This window comes from Chlorocebus sabaeus, chromosome 20 (assembly GCF_047675955.1).
Source record: "Chlorocebus sabaeus isolate Y175 chromosome 20, mChlSab1.0.hap1, whole genome shotgun sequence".
NCBI classification, from domain to species: Eukaryota; Metazoa; Chordata; class Mammalia; order Primates; family Cercopithecidae; genus Chlorocebus; species Chlorocebus sabaeus.
In genome coordinates this window covers 2,910,162-2,934,982 of record NC_132923.1, presented here as the reverse complement: position 1 = coordinate 2,934,982, position 24,821 = coordinate 2,910,162, and the positions used below count along the sequence as shown (strand labels likewise).

The window sequence follows — 24,821 nt, the reverse complement described above, 5'->3', positions numbered from 1 at the left end:
GGGGGTATGATTGTTAATACTTCAAAACGTTTGTTAGCTCATCAAAATGGCATCTTAGTCTGATCTTCCAGACACACCTACTACTTACTAACAATACCCTACATGGGATTAGTTGGCAAACTTTTGTTTTTTGGTTCAGCAAACCTGAAATCAAATCCCTACTTTTCCCTACAGAGAAACAATGACTTCCCATAGAATCCACTGAATCCAATAAAATTAAATTCAGTACAATCCCGAGTGCTTCCTTTTGCAGAAAGAAACAAAGCAGAAAGGTCGATACCACACAGATTGTAGAAGAGCCACTCCAAAAACAACTCTGTTATTAAAACATGGGTTCTCAAGGATCAAATAAAGATTACTATGGGGAAAGTAAGAATGCTCCAAAACTAGCACCCCATGACTACTTACATGATGAAAAAACGTGGTGCGAATATAATCTAAGTGCCCAAGCAATGTGAAAAGACAGCGCCGAAGCTTGTAATTCCAAACCTGGAAAGACAGAAATCAAACTAAGAAACAGAAATATAGCTATTGGGCCTCTATAGAGATAGAAATATGTATATAAATATGGGTTTACATACATATTTGTACTTTGGCATTTCTAAATAGGTAGGAACCTTGGTAGGAAGCCTTAAGATTTGAGGGAAAAAGAACAAGAATGAAACTATAAGTCAGATAAACAATGTGGGGTTGGGGTATGATTAGGGAAAAGATAAATATGAAATTATTGAAGTTTTTCAGGCTGGGCGCAGTAGCTCATGCCTGTAATCCCAGCACTTTGGGAAGTCAAGGTGGGTGAATCACAAGGTCAAGAGAATGAGACCACCCTGGCTAACACAGTGAAACCCCGTCTCTACTAAAAATACAAAAAATTAGCCGGGCATGGTGGCATTCGCCTATAGTCCCAGCTACTCCGGAGGCTGAGGCAGGAGAATCACTTGAACCCGGGAGGCAGAGATTGCAGTGAGCCAAAATCATGCCATTGTACTCCAGCCTGGGCGACAGAGTGAGACCCGGTCTCAAAAAAAAAAAAGGAGAAAAGTTTTTCTTTCTTTGGGAAGACACCATCTGTATTTAGTAGCGGGAAATATTTATCCAGGGCTTGATTTGAAACTCTTTCTTCTACTGCATAATTGTGCTCTCAGCTTGAATACAGGCCCCTTAATGCTTTACCCATCACTTTTAAAAAGTATGACGGGCCGGGCACGATGGCTCATGCCTGTAATCCCAGCATTTTGGGAAGTCAAGGGGGGATCACCTGAGGTCAGGAGTTTGTGACCGGACTGGCCAACACGGGGAAACTCTGTCTCTACAAAAATACAAAAACAAGTAGCCGGATGTGATCCCAGCTACTTGGGAGGCTGCAGCAGCAGGATCACTTGAACCTGGGAGGCCGAGATTGCGGTAAGTTGAGATCGCGCCACAGGACTCCAGCTTGGGCGACAGACAGGCCTGATCTCAAAAAAAAGTAGGACAGATAGATACCATGACTCCAAGGGAAACAGTAATATACGGCATCAGCTTCTTAGACTCCTACCCTGACGGCAAATGACGCCCATACATATGTGGTCTGTACTCAACTGTCAAGCAAACAGACTTTAACTTATTACATGGAAAATACTACATTGCTCAGTAAGGCTGAGCTAGGCAGAGAAACAATATCATATTCAGATGTGAAGTTGAGTCTCAACTACCAAAGTACTAGGCATCAACGAACACAACTGAAGACACGAAAACCAGGAGCATAAATATAAAATAGCTTATCTTCCTCATTCAGAAAATCCCCTAAAAGGTACAAAAATAAGAGACCAGATGCATTTTTCTTTTTATTTCATTTAATTTTTAAAAATTTCTTTTTAATATTTGTTTATAATCAATCTGGGCCAGCTTGTTACTATTTCTAATTTTTAACTTTTCTTTAGTAAATTATAAAAATATCATTTCCTATAACAAATTCAAACAATCCAAAAGTATGATCTTCCAAACAAGAATGCTGAGTTGCTTAAAGGCAGGGTTCTTGCCCAGCATGCTCAACACTATACCCTTACCACCTAACACAGTGGCTGACACTAGGTAAGTGCTCAGCAAGCATTATGCATGGAAATAAGAATAACATGAAAAGTTAAAGTATTCCAATACCTTCGCCTCTATCTATTCAATCAGTTACATATAAATACACATGTACACAGTAAAGTTTCACATAAAAATTAGATCATACCATAAACACTATTCTTTAACTGACTTTCCCCCTTATAGAGTTCAGTGTTTTAAACTTTCATATTTCTAGCTTCAAAATGTCTTGACTCCTTCAATGGCCTAAGTCAAGCTCCAAAACTGTAAATCCTTAAAGACTTATAGGGGTTTTAGACCAATAGTCTGACCATTTGCTGGGCTCCCCGTCTTACTCTTTATAAATGAAGATTATACTAATTTATCTGGATATAGCATAGCAAGCAATATGATAGTCCACAGACATAACTTTTCAGATAATCCCCCTTTTTATGAGAAAATGTTCAAGTTTATTAGTCATCAGAGAAATTAAATTAATTAAAACCACTGAATGGGCTGGGTGCAGTGGCTCACGCCTGTAATCACAGCACTTTGGGAGGCTGAGGCAGGAAGATCACCCAAGGTTGGGAGTTTGAGAACAGCCTGACCAACATGGAGAAACCCCATCTCTACTAAAAATACAAAATTAGCCGGGCGTGGTGGCGCATGCCTGTTATTCAAGCTACTCAGGAACCTGAGGCAGAAGAATCACTTGAACCCAGGAGGTGGAGGTTGTGGTGAGCCGAGATCACGCCATTGCACTCCAGCCTGGGCGACAGCGCAGACTTGGTCACAAAAAACAAACAAACAAAAAAACAAACAAAAAAACTCCACCGAATGACAGCACTATACACCTACCAGGTAGTAAAGAATTCCTTTAATAACAGCATTATTGAGATACAGTTCAAATACCATACAATTTATTCATCTAAAGTATAAAATTCAATGGTTTTTACTATATTCACAGTTGTGCAACCATCAATTTTAGGACATTTTTATGCACTCCCCTAAGAAATTCATACCCATTAGCCATCACTCCTCATTTCCTCCCAACCCCTCCAACCCTAGACAATCACTAGTGTACTTTCTGTTTCAATAGATTTACCTATTCTGGACATTTCATAAGTGGAAGATTATTTCTTTTCCAAAGTATTAGTCATTTTGGAAAAACTTTTTTCTTAATTAACACCCAGTTTTTCCTTTTTAAACAGATTATAAGAATCCCAAGTTAACCATTCTTGATACTCAATGTTCATCACTATAAACAACAAATACAAAAATATTATAATGAGGTGATATCCTTATGGGCTTCTGAGATCTATCAGGTGATTTGAGTTTTGATTGCCCCAGGATGTGGTGCTTAAAAACTAGAAAACAGAAATAAATGTCCTTCCTATAATTCCAATAGCTCTTTTCTCTGTAGGCAGCTGTCACTCATTACTCCTGTCACCTAAGTTCTGTGGTATAATCACAACATATAACTTCTTGAAGTTGCTTATGAAAAAGGCTTTACCTTTTTATCAAGTAAATTTCACTGGTTTGGTCTGATAGATAGACTTAATGAAAACAACTAAAGGAAGCAAATAAAGGAAATTTTGATTTATTTTTATAGGTTGCTAGTCTCTGGCTCTAACTTTCGCTATTATGATAGTCAATCATCTTCAAAGAATTGCCTATATTCTGTCTGCTTCCTCATTTTATACTAAGGCCTTCCAAATTAAGCACTTTAAAGGTTATTTCTCAGTCTTGATCTTACTCTAAATGCTTTCTCCTTCCCAAAATTCTCTTCTTCCTTGGCATGCAAGGGGCTTCTTCTCCCTCTTGGTTCATCTTGAACCCCTCAAATCACTGTTTCCCATACTAACTCTACTTCCTCTCTCTCCTTTAAATGATGGTCTATCTTCTTACACAACGTATTCCTTGAGCAATATCTTCTACTGCTTCTCCTTTGGCTCCTCCCTTCACGACGACAAATCACAAATATATTTCTAGCACAGACACCTCAACTAGACTGTCTCTTAGCTCCCTCAAAATTATCAGAGACAAGATGGAATTCATTACCCATTCTCTTCCACTCCAGAAAACTATCTCCTCCTGATTTTCCCTTCCTAGTTAATGACACCCCCTTTACCCAGTGACCTAAACTAGAAGCCTGAAAGTCATCTCATTTATTTCTCCTTATTGACCATCATCCAACAGATATACTGATTCATTTCCTTAAATTCTCACATCCATCTCCTTCTCTCCATTTCAAATGCTACTACCTAAGCTCAGGTTTCCTGACTGGAATCTTTGCCTCCAGTTCTGCCCAAATCATCCAATCTTTTCTTTAATTACCACCAAGTAATCATTTTAAAAACATATAAATCTGATATCACTCCTGTATTTAAGTTCCTTAAATTGCTCCTTGTTATCTGCATGATAACATCTAAACTCCTGAGTGCTGCAAACAGGTACTCCATGATCTGGCCCCTCTCATCTTCTGCCCCTTCTCTCAACATTTCTTCAGGTTTTCTCCATACAAAACTAATAAGAGTTGCCCTGTATCTAGCTGTATCATGCCTTTTGTCTTTGCACCTGTACTGCTCTTTCCTATTTCACTGTGAATATCTCTCTATTACATCACTCACCAAACTGTACATGCTATTACTTGGATATATGTTTATCTCCTCTATTAGAATAAAAGCTCCTTGAAAACAGAAGCCATTTCTTATTTATTTTTGAATTCCCAAAAAAGAAAACAGTGTCTGGTACACAGTAAGCATTCAATAAATGTTTGCTGGGTAAGTTCTCCAGATAATGTTGTCAAAAGCCTGAGCTCTGTATGAATGAACTTCCCTGTCTTTCAGTCCCTTTCATGATTCCCAAACCTTCCCACATCCTCTGTCCTTTATTCTTAGTCATGACAGACCCTCTGTACCTTAATCTTATAGTCATCTCCTCCAGAGACGAACAGTGGCTGCTGCTTATGGAAGTCAATGCCTCGCACTGGACCTGGTGGGGAAGGCAGGCAATGTATGTTAGAGAGAGCTATCCTTTCTAATATCTAAGGTGATTCCTATTCAGGATTTTTCAGTTTTATCACTTCCACATTCTTTAATCATAGAGGAATCCATGTCAAACAAGGCTTTAAATACCCCAGGATATGATAAATACTTATACTCCTTTAACTTCCTCTTAGAAATATCTCACCATCGTGTTCATCAAACTTGTCAATGAGAGTGCACATCCGATAGTCCCATAACTGGATGACCCCATTATGTAAACTAGTCAGGATCCAGGGTCTTTTGGGGTGAAAGCTGAGCCCTGAAAAAAATAGAAAATGATACAATGAGCTAAGCCCCATGATGTCACCTTCTGTCAATTCTGATAAGAAAAAGAAACAGCAAGGTTAATCCTAGGTTCATTTATTCATTCGACACACTTGATGATTTTTTACTGGATGCCAGACATCATGAATTTTATGTTTGGTACTAGATGTTTGTTATATTCCTTTAAATATTGTTGGGCTTTGCTCTAGGATGCAATTAAGTTACTTGGAATCAGTTGATCCTTTCAAGGCTTGCTTTTAGGTTCTATTACAGGGGGGCTACAGCAGCCTTCATTCTAGGCTTAATCTGGAACCATTATTAAAGCAATAGCCCATCTGAGGTCTCTATTGGAAGTCCTATAATATCAAGAAGTCTTTCCATTCTGGCCAGTAGGAACACAAACTAGTCCCAGCCCTGTGTGAGCTCTGGGGATTGCTCTGCCTTCTCCTTTCCAGTGGTTCTTTGTCAGGTTTTGAATAGTTTTCTCACATGCAGATCAGTACTCAAAGACCCGAGAGGGCATCCTGCAGATCTCTAGTGCTCTCTCTCTGCAGCCCCCTCTTTTCCAGTATTTTGCCCTGCAAAATCTAGCATCTTTGCTTCCCCACACTCTGAACTTTTGTCTCCTCAGAAAGAACAAGGGATTCCCCTTTTCACTGAAGCCTGAAAACTCTCTGGGCAGTAATCTATGACAATCATAGGACTCACCTTGTTTATTTCCCTTCTCTCAAGAATCATTTCCCTGCACTGCGTGTCACCCAACGTCTGTGAGCAATGTATGAACCTTTGTTTCATACATTTTGTGTGTTATTCTATCAAGACTGGAAATGGAAGTCTCCAGAGGTAACAACTACTAACAGTTTGGAGTGTACCCTTCCAGATTTTTAATGCAGTTACACATAGACATAGGCCTTAGTATTTTATGAGAGTGGGGATCACATTATGATGTTGTTCTGCAAACTTTTACATTATTCTAACAGGCATTTACCTTTGTCCCCCAATTTTTGGCTATCAGAAGAGCCTACTGAAGATACTTCTACACATAATCTAGCCTATTTGCATTATTACTGCTCTAGGCTAAAGACCTGTAAGTGAGATTGCTCAGGAATAGAATATGTGCACTTAACATTTTAGTACGTATATTTAAATGTAAAAACACTGTATCAATATACAGTCTCATGAAGTTTATGGAGGTGCCCATTTTGCACACAGGATGTTATCAGCTATTTGTTGTTTTGTTTTATAAATCTAAGACCCTCCCCCCAAGAAAGTAACTTCACTTTTTTTTTTTTTTTTTTTTTTTTGCATTTCTTTCATTACTAGTGAGGTGGAACTATTTTAATTATTTATTGAACATTTACAATTTTTCTTCTAAATTGTCTATTTTTCCATTAGGTTCTCTTTTTTTTTTCCATTATGATATATAAGTACACTCAACAATGGATGTTTGCCCTCAATTATTACAACATCTTTGTTTTTCCTTCTCTACTGCCCAGCAAGAAATTAGGAGCAGAAAAGAAAACTGAGAGATTATGAAGACCCATTTCACCTATACAGGTCTCAGAAATTCTTAATGGTACCCACCTTTCAAGGTCAAGTTTCCCAAGAGACTTAGAAACTGCTCAGAATATATTCACACATTGAGAGCAGCCTCCACTTTTTGCACTACTGAGTCTACACCAGGTGCTGTAATAAATACATTCCATACTTTCTCATTTTAATTCTTTCTATAAAAGACTATTTTACAGATGAGGAAATAGAGACTTAGAGACCTTAAGTCACCCAAGTCATACAGCTTGTTACTGGATGTCTCAGGATTCCAAAGCAAGCCCATCTGACTTCGAAGACCAACCACTTCAAAGACTAACCATTTTGTTACGCTGCATCTTACTACATACTCTAGATACTATTTTTTCCAGGTCTCTGGAGACCTTACTTCTCTCTGCCTTTCACATTTTAACATTCTGAGGCTAATACTGAGATCTCAGTATTTGCCCTCCACCCCCAACGACCCACACTCGAGCTCTAGAGTCGCCATACTTAGCAAATAAAAATACGAGATGCCCAGATAAATTTGAACTTCTGGTAAGCAAGGACAGACTAAAAAAACTATTCATTGTTTACCTGAAATTCAAATTTAACTGGGTGTCCTGCATTTTATCTGGCAACCCTATCAAGTTGAGACTTTATTGGGGTTATAAGCCTCAAAGTACTACTTCCGGGTAGTGAATAAAGCCGAATGGAGGTACTGATGTTGAGATGCTGCAGCCAAGGCCTCCTTAAGTGAGGTAGCCACTACACGTCTCCAAAAAAGCTACTGACTCGGGTGCGAGTAACGGAGATCGAGACTCAAGCCCCAGGGCCACTCCATATAACACAATCAAAAAGCCAACAGGTCACAGGGCCTTTGGAGCAGAACAATACAAGTTGGGAGCACAGCAAAGAGAGAAAGGGAGAAGAAAGAATAGGGAGGGGGTCTAAGGAATCACCTACAGTGTGGGAGCCACTTTATAGGTAAATCGAAGCCCAAGGACACACCAAAGAAGAGGGGACTGGAGAACCGCTAGCCAGGCCTAACCTCTCTCCCACCCTCCGTCTTCCTCTGGGTCCGTCTAGTGGGCCCACTTCGGCCAGCACATCTACCCATTTTCTCTTCCCCGGTGTCTGCGCCGCTCTTGACATCCAACCTCCATGTTCCCCTTTTTTTTCTCCACTACCTTTGACCCGCGCGCTCTTGGTCTCGAATTTGGTTAGCATCTCTCAGGTCTCCGACTCCGATGTTTTAATCCGAGCCCCGACACACCCTGCCGCCCTTCGGACGCCTCCACGTCAGCTACCCTCTGCCGCGGTTTCCGGAAGCTCCTGGAAACACGAACTTCCGGTCTGTTGGGCTCCGGGCCACAGAGATGGTGTCAGTGGTAGCCTAGAGAGGCCGCTACCCGGCAGGAGCCGAACGGGGGCTTCCGCTCAGCAGAGAGGCAAGATGGCCACGGCAGTGGGTGGCTCTGGGGCAGACCTGGGAAGTCGGGGTCTCCTTCGTCTTCTGTCTTTCTGCGTCCTACTAGCAGGTGAGGCCTCCCCACCCGTGGGCTCCGTTCTCTAAAAGGAACTCTCCGGATCGGCCCAGCCGCGAGCGCCACTGTCTCCCTTCTGGTTCCTGCTGCCCCTCGGTCCCCCCACCCTGTAAATCCTCTTTCTCTTTCGTTCCCACGACAGAAGTTCCCCCTTTGCCTGGCCCTAAAGGTCCCTTCTCCCCTGCAGCATGTCGTGTCGCTTCACTCCCTTCTGTAGGCCTCTTCCTGGACTTCGAACTCGACCCTCTCCCACTTTGTCCAGATGCCTCGTTTTTCCCACAACCCCAGCCACCCACCCCACAGTCGAAAGGAACAGGTGTGAAAGTTAGCTTTCTTCCCCGCGTTTAGACTTTTTGAGACGAAAGCAATCTTGTTCTGTGGGTGCTGTGCGGCGCTTAAAAGGTAGATTTCTTATTTCTTCCTCTATTGGTTACACCCAAAGTCTGTGTCCCTCTGCCTTGCCTCAGGTTTTGTTTTTGTTTTTGTTTTTTTAATCAGTAAAGCAAGAATAAGATAGGATATGGGTACTCTTAACTGTCAAGACCGTGAAGTAACGATTCAAGGAACTTTTGGCATTTATAATGTACTTGACTGTTTGCTTATGCGCGTTTATTTACTGATACATGGCTTTTTAGTTGGTCACGCCCTAAAATGCAAATGTCTGTATGTAACTATGGCTGTGCCTTCCCCTAGTTCACATTGTTTTTAAAGATCCTCAAAGGAGAAACTACAGCTGCCCCACACTGTGGGCACACAAATTACCTACTGATGTTAAATTAACTGACCAGTGTATGTCATAAGGTTTCTCTCAATTCTGTTCACACTCTTGGAAAAATGTCTCAGAAAGTTTTCTTAGCCCAGCACCTTTGTATTAACTGGTTAGTAATATACATACAGGATATACAAGCAGAAGTGTGATCACCTGTGCAACCAGAATTTGGCAAATCTAAGGTCAAACACCTTTCCTTTGACCAAGTTTTCTCTCTTTTAGTGTCACTGTCAATGGCGCTACATGGACTTTTTAATAACCCTTTGAGGCACATAGCTGAGTGCCATGTAGAGCATGTATATGTTACAATAATGTGCGCAAGAAGTAAGAATAGTGGACTTTAATCTCATTTTAGAAAGTGTGATATTGTTACCCAAGCCATACATCAGGTTAATTACATGATAGAAGCTAATACCTGTGTCTCTCAATTTTTTCTAACACTTTTTATCTTCCGATCAGGTTTGTGCAGGGGAAACTCAGTGGAGAGGAAGATATATATCCCCTTAAATAAAACAGCTCCCTGTGTTCGCCTGCTGAATGCCACTCATCAGATTGGCTGCCAGTGTGAGTTGAGACTGGGATTCATGTTTATGGACATTGATATTTGTCTGTGCCCTAGATAGTAAGTAACAGTCACGTCCTGCTTAGGAGTTCTGACACTCATACTGGACTGAGAGTAGGCAGTTGTAGAGAACGGTCTGTCAAGCTAGGCAAGATAATTAATAAGAACTGACATTTAGTAAATGCTGCATACCAAGCTTTTTACATGTGCATCTCATATAACCCCCACAACAACCCCATAAAATAGGTCTTACTATTGTTGTCACTTTATAAATGATGAAACTAAAACTTAAAGAAGTTGAGTAACTTTCCCAAGATCATACTGGTAATAAGTGATGACGCCAGGATCTGGTGGCTCTAGCACTAAACTGGGACTCTTTTTTTTTTTTTTGAGACAGAGTTTCACTCTTGTTCCCCAGGCTGGAGTGCAGTGACACCATCTTGGCTCACTGTGACCTCTGCCTTCTGGGTTCAAGTGATTCTCCTGCCTCAGCCTCCCAAGTAGCTGGGACTGCAGCCACTCACTACCATGCCCAGCTAATTTTTGTATTTGTAGTAGAGGCAGGATTTCACCATGTTGGTCAGACTGGTCTCAACTCCTGACCTCAAGTGATCCACCTGCCTTGGCCTCCCAAAATGCTGGGATTACAGGTGTGAACCACCGTGCCCAGCCAAGCCAGGACTCTTAACCACCCTATTACACTTTTTTTAAGGAGGAAATGTCCAGTCATCACTTGCACTCTGAACTTTTTGGAACCAAAATGGGCCTCTTAAAGGCAATGAACTATTTAAAGAGAAGGCGTTGAAAATGCCATATAGACTGGGTGCGGTGGCTCATACCTGTAATCCCAGCACTTTGGAAGGCCAAGGCGGGTGGATCACTTGAGGTCAGGAGTTTGAGACCAGCCTGCCCAGCATGGTGAAACCCCCCATCTCTACTAAAAATACAGAAATTAGCTGGCTGCTGTGGCGTACCTATAGTCGCAGCTTCTCGGGAGGTGGAGGAAGGAGAATCACTTGAGCCCAGGAGGTGGAGGTTGCAATGAGTAGAGATTGTGCCACAGTACACCAGCGTAGGTGACAGAGTGAGACGCTGTCTCAAAAAAAAAAAAAGAAAAGAAAATGCCAAATAATTGCAGGAGGAATTAGTGAAGCATTCTATTTATCCTTTTTTAAAACTTTGTTTTTCCTTAAATTCAACTGACAATGAGGCCACTTATTTTTACACTTTGTGTGTTCCAAAAGAAGGTTCCACGACACTATGCCTTTAAAAACTGTTAAAATCATAGGGCAGGAAAAGTAGTAATCTAAAGGCTAACCTGCTGTCTTCAGATTTTGTTTCCCATGGACAATAGCTCTGTCAGAAATAGTTTTGCAGATAAGCAGGAAACTTGGGGTCTGATATTGGCTTTCTCATCATCAAATTGATCACCTCTGAATTTCAGTTTACCCCTGGAATAATGGTTGGAATACTTGCATAAAGCTGAAAGTCAAATATCTCTTAATAGATGGTTATTGATGATGCTAGGTAAAGAGGGTGATCTCAGAAGTGCTGTATAAATTTCCTGAAGCCTTCTTCCAATTTGGTAAGAGAAAACTGGGACACTGAGAAGTGAAAGACTTGTTCATGGAAGCAGTTACTACTTTTTTAGCCATCTTTCCCTGAGCTGTAGTATCTGTTCATTGTCCCGTGTCCCTGCCATACAGAGCACTGGGAGTAGGTTGACTGATTCCAATCAGCCCCAGATAAAGTTTTTGTTGTACTTAGTTTCTTTTTTTTTTTTGTCTGAGATGGAGTCTCGCCCTCTTGCCTGGGCTGGAGTGCAGTGGCACGATCTCAGCTCACTGCAATCTCTGCCTCCCAGGTTAAAGTGATTCTCCTGTCTCAGCTTCCTGAATAGCTGGGATTACAGGTGTGTGCCACCATGCCCGGATAATTTTTTGTATCTTTAGTAGAGGCGGGGCTTCACCATGTTGGCCAGGCTGGTCTCGAACTCCTGACCTCGTGATCTGCCCACCTTGGCCTCCCAAAATGCTGGGATTACAGGCATGAACCACTGTGCCCAGCCCTCTGGACTTAGTTTCTGAACTGGTTTGTAGGTAGAAGAGAGCTAGGTCCAGGGTGGGCTGAGATCAGACTGCTGGTCTTGCTGGAACCTCACTATAAAGTACAGAAGGCCAGGACCCCATCTTCTTGTTACTGGGCTCTAAGAAAACTCCTTTGGGAATGAGTCATTCTGCTCTATGTTCTTAAAACAGCTTTGTGGGAGCAAAGCCTCTGGAGGTAAAGCCAAGTGCCAGTACAGAGAAACAAGAGGGGGCAAGCGGGACTCTGGCCACTGCCTCATTAAGATCTTGTTTCCTTTTCAACGTACTTATTTCTAAGTCTTACTTTGTCATATCTATCTTTTCTGAGCAGGCTGCGCCCTTTTTAATTAGTGTAGCTAACATGATAAAACTAAGGAGAAAAAGTGATACCCAGGTTTGATTTCTCATTATAGTGCTCTGCTTCTCTTGGACAATTTAAAGTTTTGAAAGGGGGCTATAAATAGATTTCTTTTCCCTCCCTCCCTCCTTCTATCCTTTCTTCCTTCTTTCATCTATCCCCACAGTATGAGATGAACAGAGGTAGAAAACCTCCTCATTGAAGGCCCAGAGAAAATAAGCAAGTTACTTAAGACTACACCATTGCTAGTTGGAATCCAGATTAGAATCCAGGTTTTTTTCAGTCCAGTATCATAGTTTGTTTTCTTCCTATCCTCCCTGGAGTTGAAGTTTTGGAGTGGGTGGGTGTGTGTGTGTGAGAGTCGGAGTCACACTATGTCACCCAGGCTGGAGTGCTGTGGGACAATCTCAGCTCACTGCAGCCTCCACCTCCCAGGTTCAAGCGATTCCCCTGCCTCAGCCTCCTGAGTAGCTAGCATTACAGGTATGTGCCATCACACCTGGCTAATTTTTGTATTTTTAGTAGAGATGGGGTCTCGCCATGTTGGCCAGGCTGGTCTCGAACTCCTGACCTCAAGTGATCCAACCACTTCGGCCTCCCAAAGTACTGGGATTACAGGCATGAGCCACTGCACCTGGCCGAAGTTATATATGTTTTAGTTGCCACACTATCTGTTCTTTTTCCCATGTTTTAAATGCTATGGCAAGGGCCAGGCATAGTGACTCACTTCTGTAATCCCAGCACTTTGGGGGGCCGAGGCGGGCATTTAAAACTCTAAAGTGATTCTGATACACAGCCAGGGCTGAGAACTACTGGTCTTAAATAATTTATGAATAACACATCCAATTTTCTGTGGGGGGAAGACTCACAGGGAGACCCTAGGATATCTCTACACACATCACTGGGGACTTAAGGAGTATTACCTAATGTCTTGAATTATGTAGAATTCAAAGTATTCTGGATTCTGGGTATCCATCCTCTAATACAGTGCTTCCCAATCTTTATTATGTCATGAGACACATGGAAAATGTTATTTGTATGGCATCCTGGCACATAGAGAAATGGGTGATATTTTCAGGGCATCCTGGGGTAAATGATAAGTAGACTCCTGGCTGGAGGTGACTTTGGAAACCCTAGGTTTCCTGGAATGAGGAGAACCAATGAGAGCACATCTCTGATCCATTCAAGGCTTATCAATTGGGAAGCTCTGTTTCAGAAACTTCAGAGTTCTTGATTAACCTCATCTAAAACCGGCCAGAAGCAAGTAAAGTCATTCCCAAAAAGGGCAAAAGGAATGCCGATCCAGGAAGGCTCCTGAGGCCAAGGGCATCTATGCATGTGTTTTCACAAAGGAAGATTCAAAGCTAAAACCCTGAGCTAGAGATTTAGTGGCATTTCCTGGAGAAAATATAGGTTTGAAAACTTTGGTGTCTGTTGTTGTAGAATCTTATGTATATGGCTAAATAAGGTTGGGGGCAGAGAGCAAGAAAATGAAGTTCACAGAACCTTTCTGGCATATAATGAGTCCTCTTGTGCTCTTTTATATTCCATTCCCTCCTGATAAACTTCAGATGGAGCTCGGGCAACAGCTTTTCAGTTCAAATCTAGAGGTGCCTGTATTCACCCAAATATGTTGTGACATCTTTAGGGATAAAAGATATGCAGAATCAGTGAGGCAGAGTGAGAATTATCAACTGTGGGAGCTTTAATTTAACTCATTCTGTCTTGGCAGCTTCAATTAGTGGAGACACAGGGGTTATCCACGTAGTAGAGAGAGAAGAGGACCTACAGTGGGTATTGACTGATGGCCCCAACCCCCCTTACATGGTTCTGCTGGAGAGCAAGCTTTTTACCAGGTAAGAATGGATATATCTGCTGGGAAAACATCCATAGAGGGAAAGTTTCAGTGAACAGTCCTCCCACTTATTAGTGAAAACTTCCCTTGGCTGCCCTAGTCTGGTCAGGGGAGAAGGCAGGGTTGTCCTCAGAAGGAAAGGTGTACCATCAAAAGAAATGATCTTGAGCTCAGGGCCAAATTTCACCTATCTTGTCCCTGAGTAACCCTGGGTACCCCTCCCCTTCCTTCCTGGGGTGCTGACTCACTAGAGCTCTACTTTTTAGAGCAGATCATACTCCAGACTCAGAAGTTAGAGACTGAAAGGGAAGAAATAAGTCAACAGTATGATTCCACTAGTTCCCCATTTGTTTCCATCCTGGAGGGCAGGATGTCAGGCTGTCCGACACCTTCCTGTGTTCCTTCATGGAATTCCTTTCCTATTCCAGGGATTTAATGGAGAAGCTAAAAGGGAGAACCAGCCGAATTGCTGGTCTTGCAGTGTCCTTGACCAAGCCCAATCCTGCCTCAGGATTCTCTCCTAGTGTGCAGTGCCCAAATGATGGGTTTGGTAAGTGTCTCAAAGGATCAGGAGAGCCTACTGTCACCTAAGGCTCGTTGTTGCTTCGGTCTTATGTCTTTGTGAGGGATGTATGTGTGTTTGTGTCTGTGTGTAGTATCAGTAACTGACTCCCAAACAGGAGGTAGTGTTTATTTGTCCTCGCTGCTCATCCCTTCCCTCTCCTGCTTCCCTTTCCTTTGCCTTACATGGCATCATCTCTTTTTGTCACATGTTCACATCCCTAATCTTATGGCCTAAGACTCCCTGATACCATTGTCTTTCCATTTTAGTGTGGATGGTGATAGACATCATGCCTGCTTCTTTGAGTCACCATCTGCTTTTGAACTCTTAGTTCCAACTGTAAGATTCTTCCTCCCTCACTGGGTTCCTAAGTACTTGGTGTCCCAGTAACCAGTCCCCCTATTCCCCATCCTTCCCTTCAGGTGTTTACTCCAACTCCTATGGGCCAGAGTTTGCTCACTGCAGAGAAATACAGTGGAACTCACTGGGCAATGGTTTGGCTTATGAAGACTTTAGTTTCCCCATCTTTCTTCTTGAAGATGAAAATGAAACCAAGGTTATCAAGCAGGTAATGACTCTGCCAGCTCCTAGCAGTTCCAGTTAGAAAGAAGATTATTTTTCTAGCCAGTTGTGGTGGTGTGTGTATGTAGTCCCAGCCACCCAGGTGGCTGAGACAGGAGGTTCACTTGAGCCGGGAGGCAGAGGTTTCAGTGAGCTGAAATGGCACCATTGCAGTCCAGCCTGGGTGACGGATCGGGCTGTCTCTATCTCAAAAGAAAAAAAGAAAGAAAGAAAGAGGATTATTTTATAGGCTCTCCTATTTGGAGGGTGGCTCATTCTACTAGTACACCTGCTGAAAGATGGTTGCTCCAAAAAGAACCAAGATGTTTATTTTTCTCACATTCTCTCCCCACATTTTGCTCCTGCTCCTTTAATGCTCACAGCATTAAAGCCTTTTATACTAGAAGAAAATATAAAGAATATCTGAAAGAATAATATGAAACAAGGTACACAGCGCACGTGAAGAACCACTAGTATCGTAAAAAAAAAGCATTGGACTAGAGATTGAGAGATTCAATTTGGTAATTTCTGGGCTTCTTTTTAGCTCTACTGTGCCTTAATTCTGGCCTAGTATTTCCATTTTGACTCATAGAGTAGTTAAGAGATTTGTCCAAAGTTACATGTTGAGTTGATCTCCTAGCTGTGTCATGTCTGATTTTCTATCTCTAGTTTGGTGCTCTTTGTATCAGATCACACTGAGTCTTTTCAGTGGCTGAAACTTTCAATTGGGCCTAGCCATCTGGAATGGGATAATTTCATCTCCAGCTAAACCATTGAGTCTGCAACCCTTTGTACCTCTTGATGAGTTTTTCTCTTTGACCTTATAGATCCTGTGGTTGTACCAGATAACTATAGCTCAGGGAGAGATGTCTCTGAAAAAAGTGTGGCTTCATCCCAAAAGGATGGAACTGGGCCCTCCTCCTTCTGGGACGTAGGGGAGGGCCTCCACCAACTAGCTGTCTCAGTGGGGTCCATCTCCCCTTTCAGTGCTATCAAGATCACAACCTGAGTCAGAATGGCTCAGCACCAGCTTTCCCACTGTGTGCCATGCAGCTCTTCTCACACATGCACGCTGTCATCAGCACTGCCACCTGCATGCGGCGCAGCTCCATCCAAAGCACCTTCAGCATCAACCCAGGTAGGGCAGATCCAAACCATGAGGGTAATGGAATAAGGGGCAGAGGGGAGTGGAACCAGGCCGGGGAATGTTAAGAGAGACTATAATAGAGAAGGAGTAGACACCATGAAGGAGCTCTGCGTGGGAGAACTAGAAACAATTCTGAAAAATTGAGGCAGCTTGTTCCTAAAGCGAATCGTGGCAGAGAAGCCAAGCTGGGACTGTTGGAAGTAGAGAAAACGACTTAGATTCCGTGGAGCACTGGTCAGAAGTTTTCCAGTGTTGCCTTTATAGCTACTGTCTCCTTTAGCCTTGTTGATCTCTCATTGTTTTCATCCTGCTTAGAAATCGTCTGTGACCCCCTGTCTGATTACAATGTGTGGAGCATGCTAAAGCCTATAAATACAACTGGGACATTAAAGCCTGACGACAGGGTTGTGGTTGCTGCCACCCGGGTGAGTGTTGGCTTCTGATCAGGATGGGCAGGGCTGGCACAAAAAGAGCTGGTAGGCCCCTCTCTAGCATATCAGATTTCACAGTTGCTACATTGGGAAGCCTCAAATGGGGAGGAATCTGGGCTGTGGGACTCCTGGGTTGTCTCCGTTGCCGCAGGACAGGTATATTCTCTTGACTGGAGCAAGAAAGGAGGTTGGGGCCAGTTTTAAAGTATATATCCCCTGACTTTTCTTCTGTTGTACCTAGCTGGATAGTCGTTCCTTTTTCTGGAATGTGGCCCCAGGGGCTGAAAGTGCGGTGGCTTCCTTCGTCACCCAGCTGGCTGCTGCTGAAGCTTTGCAAAAGGCACCCGATGTGACCACCCTGCCCCGCAATGTCATGTTTGTCTTCTTCCAAGGGGTAAGGGCTCTTTGCTGGGGTGCAATGGCAGGGAAGAAAGAAGATAGTAAGGATGAGAGTGGCCACTGGTTGGAGAAGACCTCGGCACTTGACCTAAGTTGTTAATCAGCATAGAGCTTCTGGATGTGTCTACGTGTGTCTCCCCTTTAGATTCCTCCATTTTAGGAAGCTTAAAGTCCTTTTTAGGAAGCTTTTACACCCTGAATTGGTATGTAACCAGCCCCTTTTTTCCCCCACTGATAAGATATATTGGAGGTGGCCTTTTACTTTTACTCTCTGGACTCCTTTACTGCTATCTCCATCCAGGAGCCCTGAGGCTCCTGACTCCCATCACTAGGACCACAGCCCTAAACTAAGGGAACAGCATCTGTGGCTTAGTCACTGGAGGTGGGAGACAGTTAAGAAGCAGACACGTTATAGCTGATGTTCATCTTAGGCCTTTACTGAGGCTACTTTCCCCATTTCTGGGCTTGAGAAATCTTGTAATACATACATAATGAGGCATAGTCACAGCTGGGATGTGGGGCCAAGAGAAGCACAAAGTTGCATGACTGTAAGCTGACTAGCAGTTGAGGTGACCTGAGACAGTCGTCTTGCTTACAGCTTTGATGATCTGGCCTTCCTCGAGGCTCTCCTAACCCTTTGGAATCTCTGTTCCCCCTCCTACCTTCCTCCATCTCTCAGGAAACTTTTGACTACATTGGCAGCTCGAGGATGGTCTACGATATGGAGAAGGGCAAGTTTCCTGTGCAGTTAGAGAATGTGGACTCATTTGTGGAGCTGGGACAGGTATGTGACATGTCCCCCAGCCCCTTCCTTTTTAATTAAAACTTCCTCCTTTGTTATTCTGTGGTCTCAACTGCAGGAACCACCACCTGTTCTCTTGACTTCTGTCGCCTAGGTATGGCCCAGAACAGGAGACTGATTCTAAGTGTTGTTTCTTCATCCTCCCTCCAGGTGGCCTTAAGAACCTCACTAGAGCTTTGGATGCACACAGATCCTGTGTCTCAGAAAAATGATTCTGTACGGAACCAGGTAACCTGAGCATCTCCCCTCATTTCCTGTTCCTACAGCTCAGAATCCAGACCCCAACCCCTGCCCTGTTTCCACCAACCCCCAGGGCCTGTGAGACAGGGTAAGAGACAGGATTGGATTGGGTGTTGGCCAAAGGATGAACACCACAGCTGTTGTTGCTGCTGGGAAGAATCAGGAGCTCAGTGGCATTCCATTGGTTCCCTGGACTGGGTGGTTCTCTGATCATTTGTTGCCTAGCAGACTACTACTGCCCATTAAGGATAGGTGAGTGACTAGCTCCCTTCTTGCCTTGCTGCCCCATGGATCCAGTTGTCAAGGCTGCTCTGCCCAACTCCTGGCTGTGTTACACTCCCTATCCGACTTGTCCTCCACTTTCCTCACTGCTTGTTCAAAACCTTCCCTTCCCTCTATGTCCACCTTTAGGTCTGCTTTTTTCCAGGTGGTCCTCTTTCTGCAATTCCAGCCTTCAGCATCATCCCTGCTGTGGAGTTCTGTAGCATTTAAAGAATTGGTTATCTGTTTGGCATTCAGCACACAGTTTTCTATTATTATTTGCTCCCTGAAATTCTGCACAATAAGTAATAAATGAAGCATCCACTGAGGATAAAGCAGAGTCTTGAAGACAGTAGAATTTCCTTATAAATATGAAAAAAATAGGTCTCTTCTTTATTCCCCAATTTTCTAATTCTAAAAAGAATGGTGGAAGCTACAGGAAATTGGTCCCAAAAGGCTTGAGGGATAAAGGTCTACTAGAGACAGGGTAGCTCCCCTAGAAGGGGACTTGAAGTATAGAGCATTTCAGGCCTAAAATAGACCTCCTGCTTCCCATCCCCCAGCCTCCCATCAGTTAATCTCCCTCGTTCCCCCCAGGTGGAGGATCTCCTGGCCACATTGGAGAAGAGTGGTGCTGGCGTCCCTGCTGTCATCCTCAGGAGGCCAAATCAGTCCCAGCCTCTCCCACCATCTTCCCTGCAGCGATTTCTTCGAGCTCGAAACATCTCTGGTGTTGTTCTGGCTGACCACTCTGGTGCCTTCCATAACAAGTAAGAATCACTTGGCCCTGCATCCTCTTCATTCTTGAAGAGAGTCTATTCTGTAGTCTGGGAGGAAGGTTATTACCCTCCGCTTTCCCACACTACCCCCTCCAAAATCTCCGGTCCATCTGTATTCTTTGCTCAGTGGCCTTTTCACATATGACCTGAAACCCTTATTTGTTTGACTGTCTAGTCATCTTAGAAAATCATCCTCACCGTTAGCCCTTTCCTGTCAATCCTCAGTTATGGTTCCACTGCTCCCAAGCTCTCCAGGGTCCTGCGTTCCTCAGGGCTGCCAGCAGAGGGCATCATCTCAAACAAGCATGGAAAGGATGGTGGGGGCCCTTTGACTAGAGGACAAAAAGCAATCCTTCTCTGGAACTCACCCAGAGGTGCCGGAAACAGTATTCATACTCTGTGAAATGTACCCTGTTCTTGACATGTGGTAGGTGTCCATGATTCAGTGTGAGGGTAAAAGTGCCTCCTATAGCTGATGGAGCTCCAGAGATAGTAAGGCCCTGTTAGTCACCTCTTTCTTGGTCCGGGTTACCCTTAAACTGCTCCTAACTTGAGGCCTCGGATAATGGGGGACTTCTTACTCAGGCTGGATTGCCAAGCTTCCCTGGGGCCAAATGAGTTTCAAAGTGAAAATGCTTGAGCTCTGTTTCTGACCCCAGCCAAGTAGCACCTTCTCACTCATTTAGGGGAGTGACAGTCCTAGCACTTAGGGTCAGCTGTCTTCTCTAAAGCAATCCTTTTTTTTTTTTTTTGAGACGGAGTCTCGCTGTGTTGCCCAGGCTGGAGTGCAGTGGCCGGATCTCAGCTCACTGCAAGATCTGCCTCCCGGGTTTACACCATTCTCCTGCCTCAGCCTCCCAAGTAGCTGGGACTACAGGCGCCCGCCACCACGCCCGGCTAGTTTTTTGTTTTTTTTTAGTAGAGACGGGGTTTCACCGGGTTAGCCAGGATGGTCTCGATCTCCTGACCTCATGATCCGCCTGTCTCGGCCTCCCAAAGTGCTGGGATTACAGGCTTGAGCCACTGCGCGCGGCCTCTAAAGCTATCCTTGTACCACTCTGGGGCAAGTGAGGATTCATCATTTGAACACATTTTGGATTTGATTATGTGGCTGACTTGACTTGTGTAAACAGGGATTTACTGATGGTAAAGACTGTGGAGTTCAGCCCCTCTTAAGGTCTGTCTCCTTGGGGCTCCATAAGGATCATCGTTTTATCAGTGCATTCTTATATATCTATGAGCAGACCTGATCCTAAGACGTGCTAATCACCTCCTGCTCCCAGCCACCGTAAATATAAATGTTCATTGGAACAGTTATACAGTTGATCTCATGATATATGGCAGAGTTCTCTGAAAATCATCTTAGCCGTCCCCCATATCTCCAGCCCAAATGATACAGAAGTCTCTCCTGTGTTTAAAGATCTGAGCTCATTCACCTTTTCTACCTTGTCTCTCAAGAAAACCTTTAATTTTCTGTAACTACCTCACCCTCACTCCTACTTCCCTGTTCTCCACACCTTTTTCAGTATGGGATCCTGATTTTCTCTCACCCCTTTCTTCTGGATGCTGAAAATGAGATACTGAGTTCCTGCATAAGGGGCATTTGAGGGAGGAGAGGGGCAGAGCCCTGGCTAAATGTAGCCAAGGCTCATGCCGGCTTTCCTGGCAGATATTACCAGAGTATTTACGACACTGCTGAGAACATTAATGTGAGCTATCCTGAATGGCTGAGCCCTGAAGAGGACCTGAACTTTGTAACAGACACTGCCAAGGTAGCATTGAGTCAGGCTGGGTGGGAGCCTGGGGCACACAGTGAAGAGCTAGCATTTGAGGATAGGAGAGGTGGGCCATTCAGCCCCCTCCTCACCTACCACAGGCCCTGGCAGATGTGGCCACGGTGCTGGGACGTGCTCTGTATGAGCTTGCAGGAGGAACCAACTTCAGCGACACAGTTCAGGCTGATCCCCAAACGGTAAGAAGATGGACCCTAGCTCCTTCTTTCTGTTTACACAGCAAGCTGTCCCTATCCTCCCTTGCCCTAGTGTCCCAAACCTTGGAATTCCACGTTACTGTTGATGCCGGTGAGAATGCCTGATGCCCCAGAGAGCTCTTAGGTGGGCCTCATCTGCATCTTATGAGCCAGCCACTGTCTCCCAGCTCCAGTGTATCTGGCCAGTCTGGTTCCTGCCCCATGACTGGGTCTCCGCTGATAATTCTTTCCCTGGGCTCCCTTCCAGTCACAGGGTTTTTTCTCCTCACTGTTCCCATCCTAGGTTACCCGTCTGCTCTATGGGTTCCTGATTAAAGCCAACAACTCATGGTTCCAGTCTATTCTCAGGCAGGACCTAAGGTCCTACTTGGGTAAGCATCTGGTGTGGGAATGGGACCCTTAGCTGAGGAAAGGGATAGAGAAAAAGTCATTTTGGTTTAACCTTTATTATTTTTTTCTTTTTCCTCTCTGTTTTTCTTACCCCCTGTTTTCCTTTCTTCTCATATTTGATGGATCCTTTCCCCTTGCGCTCCTTTCTGGCTGCTGCCAATCTTGGGCTTTTCTTGTTTCACCCACTGTCCACCCACCAAATCTTCCCTTCCCTTTGGTCTGCAATCAGGTGATGGGCCTCTTCAACATTACATCGCTGTCTCCAGCCCCACCAACACCACTTATGTTGTACAGTATGCCTTGGCAAATTTGACTGGCACAGTGGTCAACCTCACCCGAGAGCAGTGCCAGGATCCAAGTAAAGTCCCAAGTGAAAACAAGGATGTGAGTGGTGGTGGGTGTCGGAAGTGCCCTGGGGCCCCTTTCCCTTGGGAAAGTTGGAGGTTCTTCTAGACCCAGTTAGACCCAGGGGTTGGGATGGAGAGGTAGAGAGATGCAGTCCTCAGCAATTGGGTGTTGAAGAACCTGGGTGAAAATGGACCATCTAAAGGATAAAGGGACAGCAACCAGTTAGCTCAATTGGTTAGAGCATGGCACTGATAGAGGGTAGACGGAACGAGTGAGAAGAGGATCACCCTAGCCATGTGTTGTGGCCCATCTTCTGTGCAGCTGTATGAGTACTCGTGGGTCCAGGGCCCTTTGAATTCCAATGAGACGGACCGACTCCCCCGGTGTGTGCGTTCCACTGCACGATTAGCCAGGGCCTTGTCTCCTGCCTTCGAACTGAGTCAGTGGAGCTCTACTGAATACTCTACATGGACTGAGAGCCGCTGGAAAGATATCCGTGCCCGGATATTTCTCATCGCCAGCAAAGAGCTTGAGGTGAGATAGGGCAGGAGGGGAGGTGGCAGGGATCTGTTTGACTTCTTTCTGCTTTCTTGTGTCACATAGCCCCTTCCATCTCCCATTTGCCCCACATCTGTAGCAAAAGCTTACTGCAAATCTGTCCCTGGTCAGCCAGCATGTTCTCTTAGGAGGCCTTTCTTTTCTTTCTTTTCTTTCTGTTCTTTCGTTCATTCTTTCTTTCGTTCTTTCTTTCTTTCTTTCATTCTTTCTTTCTTTCGTTCTTTCTTTCGTTCTTTCTTTCATTCTTTCTTTCTTTCGTTCTTTCTGTCTTTCTTGATGGAATTTCACTTTTTGCCCAAGGTGGAGTGCAATGGTGCGATCTCGGCTCATTGCAACCTCCGTACCCCAGGTTCAAGTGATTCTCCTACTTCAGCCTCCCAAGAAGCTGGGATTACAGACGTGTGCCACCATGCCCGGCTAATTTTTTTAATTTCTAGTAAAGATGATTTTCACCATGTTGGTCAGGCTGGTCTTGAACTCCTGATGTCAGGTGATCCACCCGCCTTGCCCTCCCAAAGTGCTGGGATTACAGGCATGAGCCACTGTGCCCAGCCAGGAGGCCTTTCTTCACAGATAGTTTGAGTAGGTGTTCATTCTGGAGAGCACCTTTCTTCACAGATAGTTTGAGTAGGTGTTCATTCTGGAGAACTCCTGTGGATCCCAGAACTCCTTCACAGCTTCCACTCCCATCTGGCATTCCCCGTCTGGCACAGCTGGGATGAGTCAGTCTAATGTACTGAGCTCCTGTCACAAGTCAGTAATGTAAGTGCCACAAGAGAACCAAAGCCATGGGCCCTCCTTTCAAAATGCCTAAAATACGAGACGGAAGCAAGAACAGAGATACTTCACTTCTCTTTTCAAATGGGGAGACAAAGTCTGTAGGCTGGGGAGATGTTGCCCATGGTTGTTCCATACTTGGTGCTTAGAGCCAGCATCCGAATTCCCATGGCTACAAACCCCAATTATCAAAAAAACGGCACTGAGTTCTGAGAATGCCTTTCTCCTTTCCTGCCGTCCCTCCTCCTGCAGTTTATCACCCTGATAGTAGGCTTCGGCATCCTCGTCTTCTCCCTCATCGTCACCTACTGCATCAATGCCAAAGCTGATGTCCTTTTCATTGCTCCCCGGGAGCCAGGAGCTGTGTCATACTGAGGAGGACCCCAGCTTTTCCTACCAGCTCAGCAGTTCACTTCCTAGAGCCTCTGTCCCACTGGGACACAACCACTAATTTGTCACTGGAACCTCCCTGGGCCTGTCTCAGACTGGGATTAACATAAAAGACTGGAACTATCCAAAAGAGACAGGGAGAGATAAATAAGTTGCCTCCCTTCCTCTACTCCACTTTCCCATCTCCCCTTCCCCATTTCCTCCTCCTTCTCTACTCATGCCAGATTTTGGGAATACAAATAGAAGCTTCTTGCTCCTGTTTAACTCCCTAGTTACCCACCCTAATTTGCCCTTCAGTATCCTACCTTTTCCGTCCTGCCCTGTACCTCTCTCTGCTCCTCACCCCTACCCCTGTACCCAGTTACCTTCCTGACTGGGAAGGACATAAAAGGTTGAATGTCAGGGTCAAACTACATTGAACCCCTGAGGAGGACAGGGGCATCTCTGGGCTGAGCCTCCTGTATCCTTCCCACCGTCCTTTCTTCAGGCCCTCAGACGGCACATTAGGGTGGGCGTGCTGCGGGTGGGTATCCCACCTCCAGCCCACAGTGCTCAGTTGTACTTTTTATTAAGCTGTAATATCTATTTTTGTTTTTGTTTTTTTCCTTTATTCTTTTTGTAAATATATATATAATGAGTTTCATTAAAATAGATTATCCCACATTACTTGTACTGCTACAGTTATTCTTCCCAGGCAACTTTGTTCAGCGATCCTGGACTGGAAGTCATGAAGTTGTTATCTTTTATGCTATCGTCTTGGGCTCCAGAGGACCCAAGGGGTAAGGCTCTGTCAAAAACAGTTGAAGTCCTTTCAAATTGCAGAGCCCTGGTTCTGCAAGAAACTACGAGAAAAACGTAGTTTTTCTTTAAAAACTTTGTAATGAACAGGCATGTCTTTATTCACTCTGAGACACTGGCTGGGGTACAGAGATGAAGAGAATATAACCCTAACCCTTGAGTAGCTCACAGTTGGGATGAGAGAAGAGACAGACATTCTCACAGCTACATGCAGTGTAATATAAGGAATAATCTCAGTGTATCCGAAGTGCTCTGGTAGCACATAGAGGAATTCAGGACCATGTCGCGGGTGACGTTCAAGTGATGACTTAAAGCATTCACCG

The 24,821-nt window shown here is 44.4% G+C and overlaps 2 protein-coding genes across 3 annotated transcripts in view; one reads left to right on the top strand and one right to left on the bottom strand.

The window, feature by feature from the left end:
- Positions 1-8,215, bottom strand: part of COPA (COPI coat complex subunit alpha) — a 52,678-nt gene extending 44,463 nt beyond the window's left edge. Inside the window, exons 1-4 of the mRNA XM_007976492.3 lie at positions 8,078-8,215; positions 5,242-5,355; positions 4,970-5,043; positions 409-489 (exon numbers count right to left, since the gene is read on the bottom strand). Coding sequence (XP_007974683.1) covers positions 409-489; positions 4,970-5,043; positions 5,242-5,355; positions 8,078-8,117 — 309 coding nt within the window. The 5' untranslated portion in view covers positions 8,118-8,215. The remainder of the gene's footprint in view (positions 1-408; positions 490-4,969; positions 5,044-5,241; positions 5,356-8,077) is intronic.
- A 59-nt stretch (positions 8,216-8,274) lies between these two features.
- On the top strand, positions 8,275-24,363 carry NCSTN (nicastrin). 2 transcript variants are annotated; one of them, XM_073008222.1, is made up of 17 exons: positions 8,275-8,428; positions 9,663-9,767; positions 13,943-14,066; positions 14,494-14,615; positions 15,050-15,195; positions 16,176-16,326; positions 16,651-16,760; positions 17,008-17,160; positions 17,845-17,949; positions 18,118-18,195; positions 19,066-19,238; positions 20,917-21,019; positions 21,124-21,219; positions 21,521-21,608; positions 21,857-22,011; positions 22,297-22,509; positions 22,834-23,224. In XM_073008222.1, exons 1-17 carry the CDS (start codon positions 8,344-8,346, stop codon positions 23,113-23,115), a joined length of 2,289 nt encoding a protein of 762 aa, XP_072864323.1. In that variant the 5' UTR covers positions 8,275-8,343; the 3' UTR covers positions 23,116-23,224. The 2 variants fall into 2 exon arrangements, with proteins under 2 accessions (XP_072864323.1, XP_007974684.1); XM_007976493.3 differs by lacking the exon at positions 22,834-23,224 and adding an exon at positions 23,563-24,363 and having other exon boundaries at positions 8,279-8,428.
- Positions 24,364-24,821: the final 458 nt, after the last annotated feature.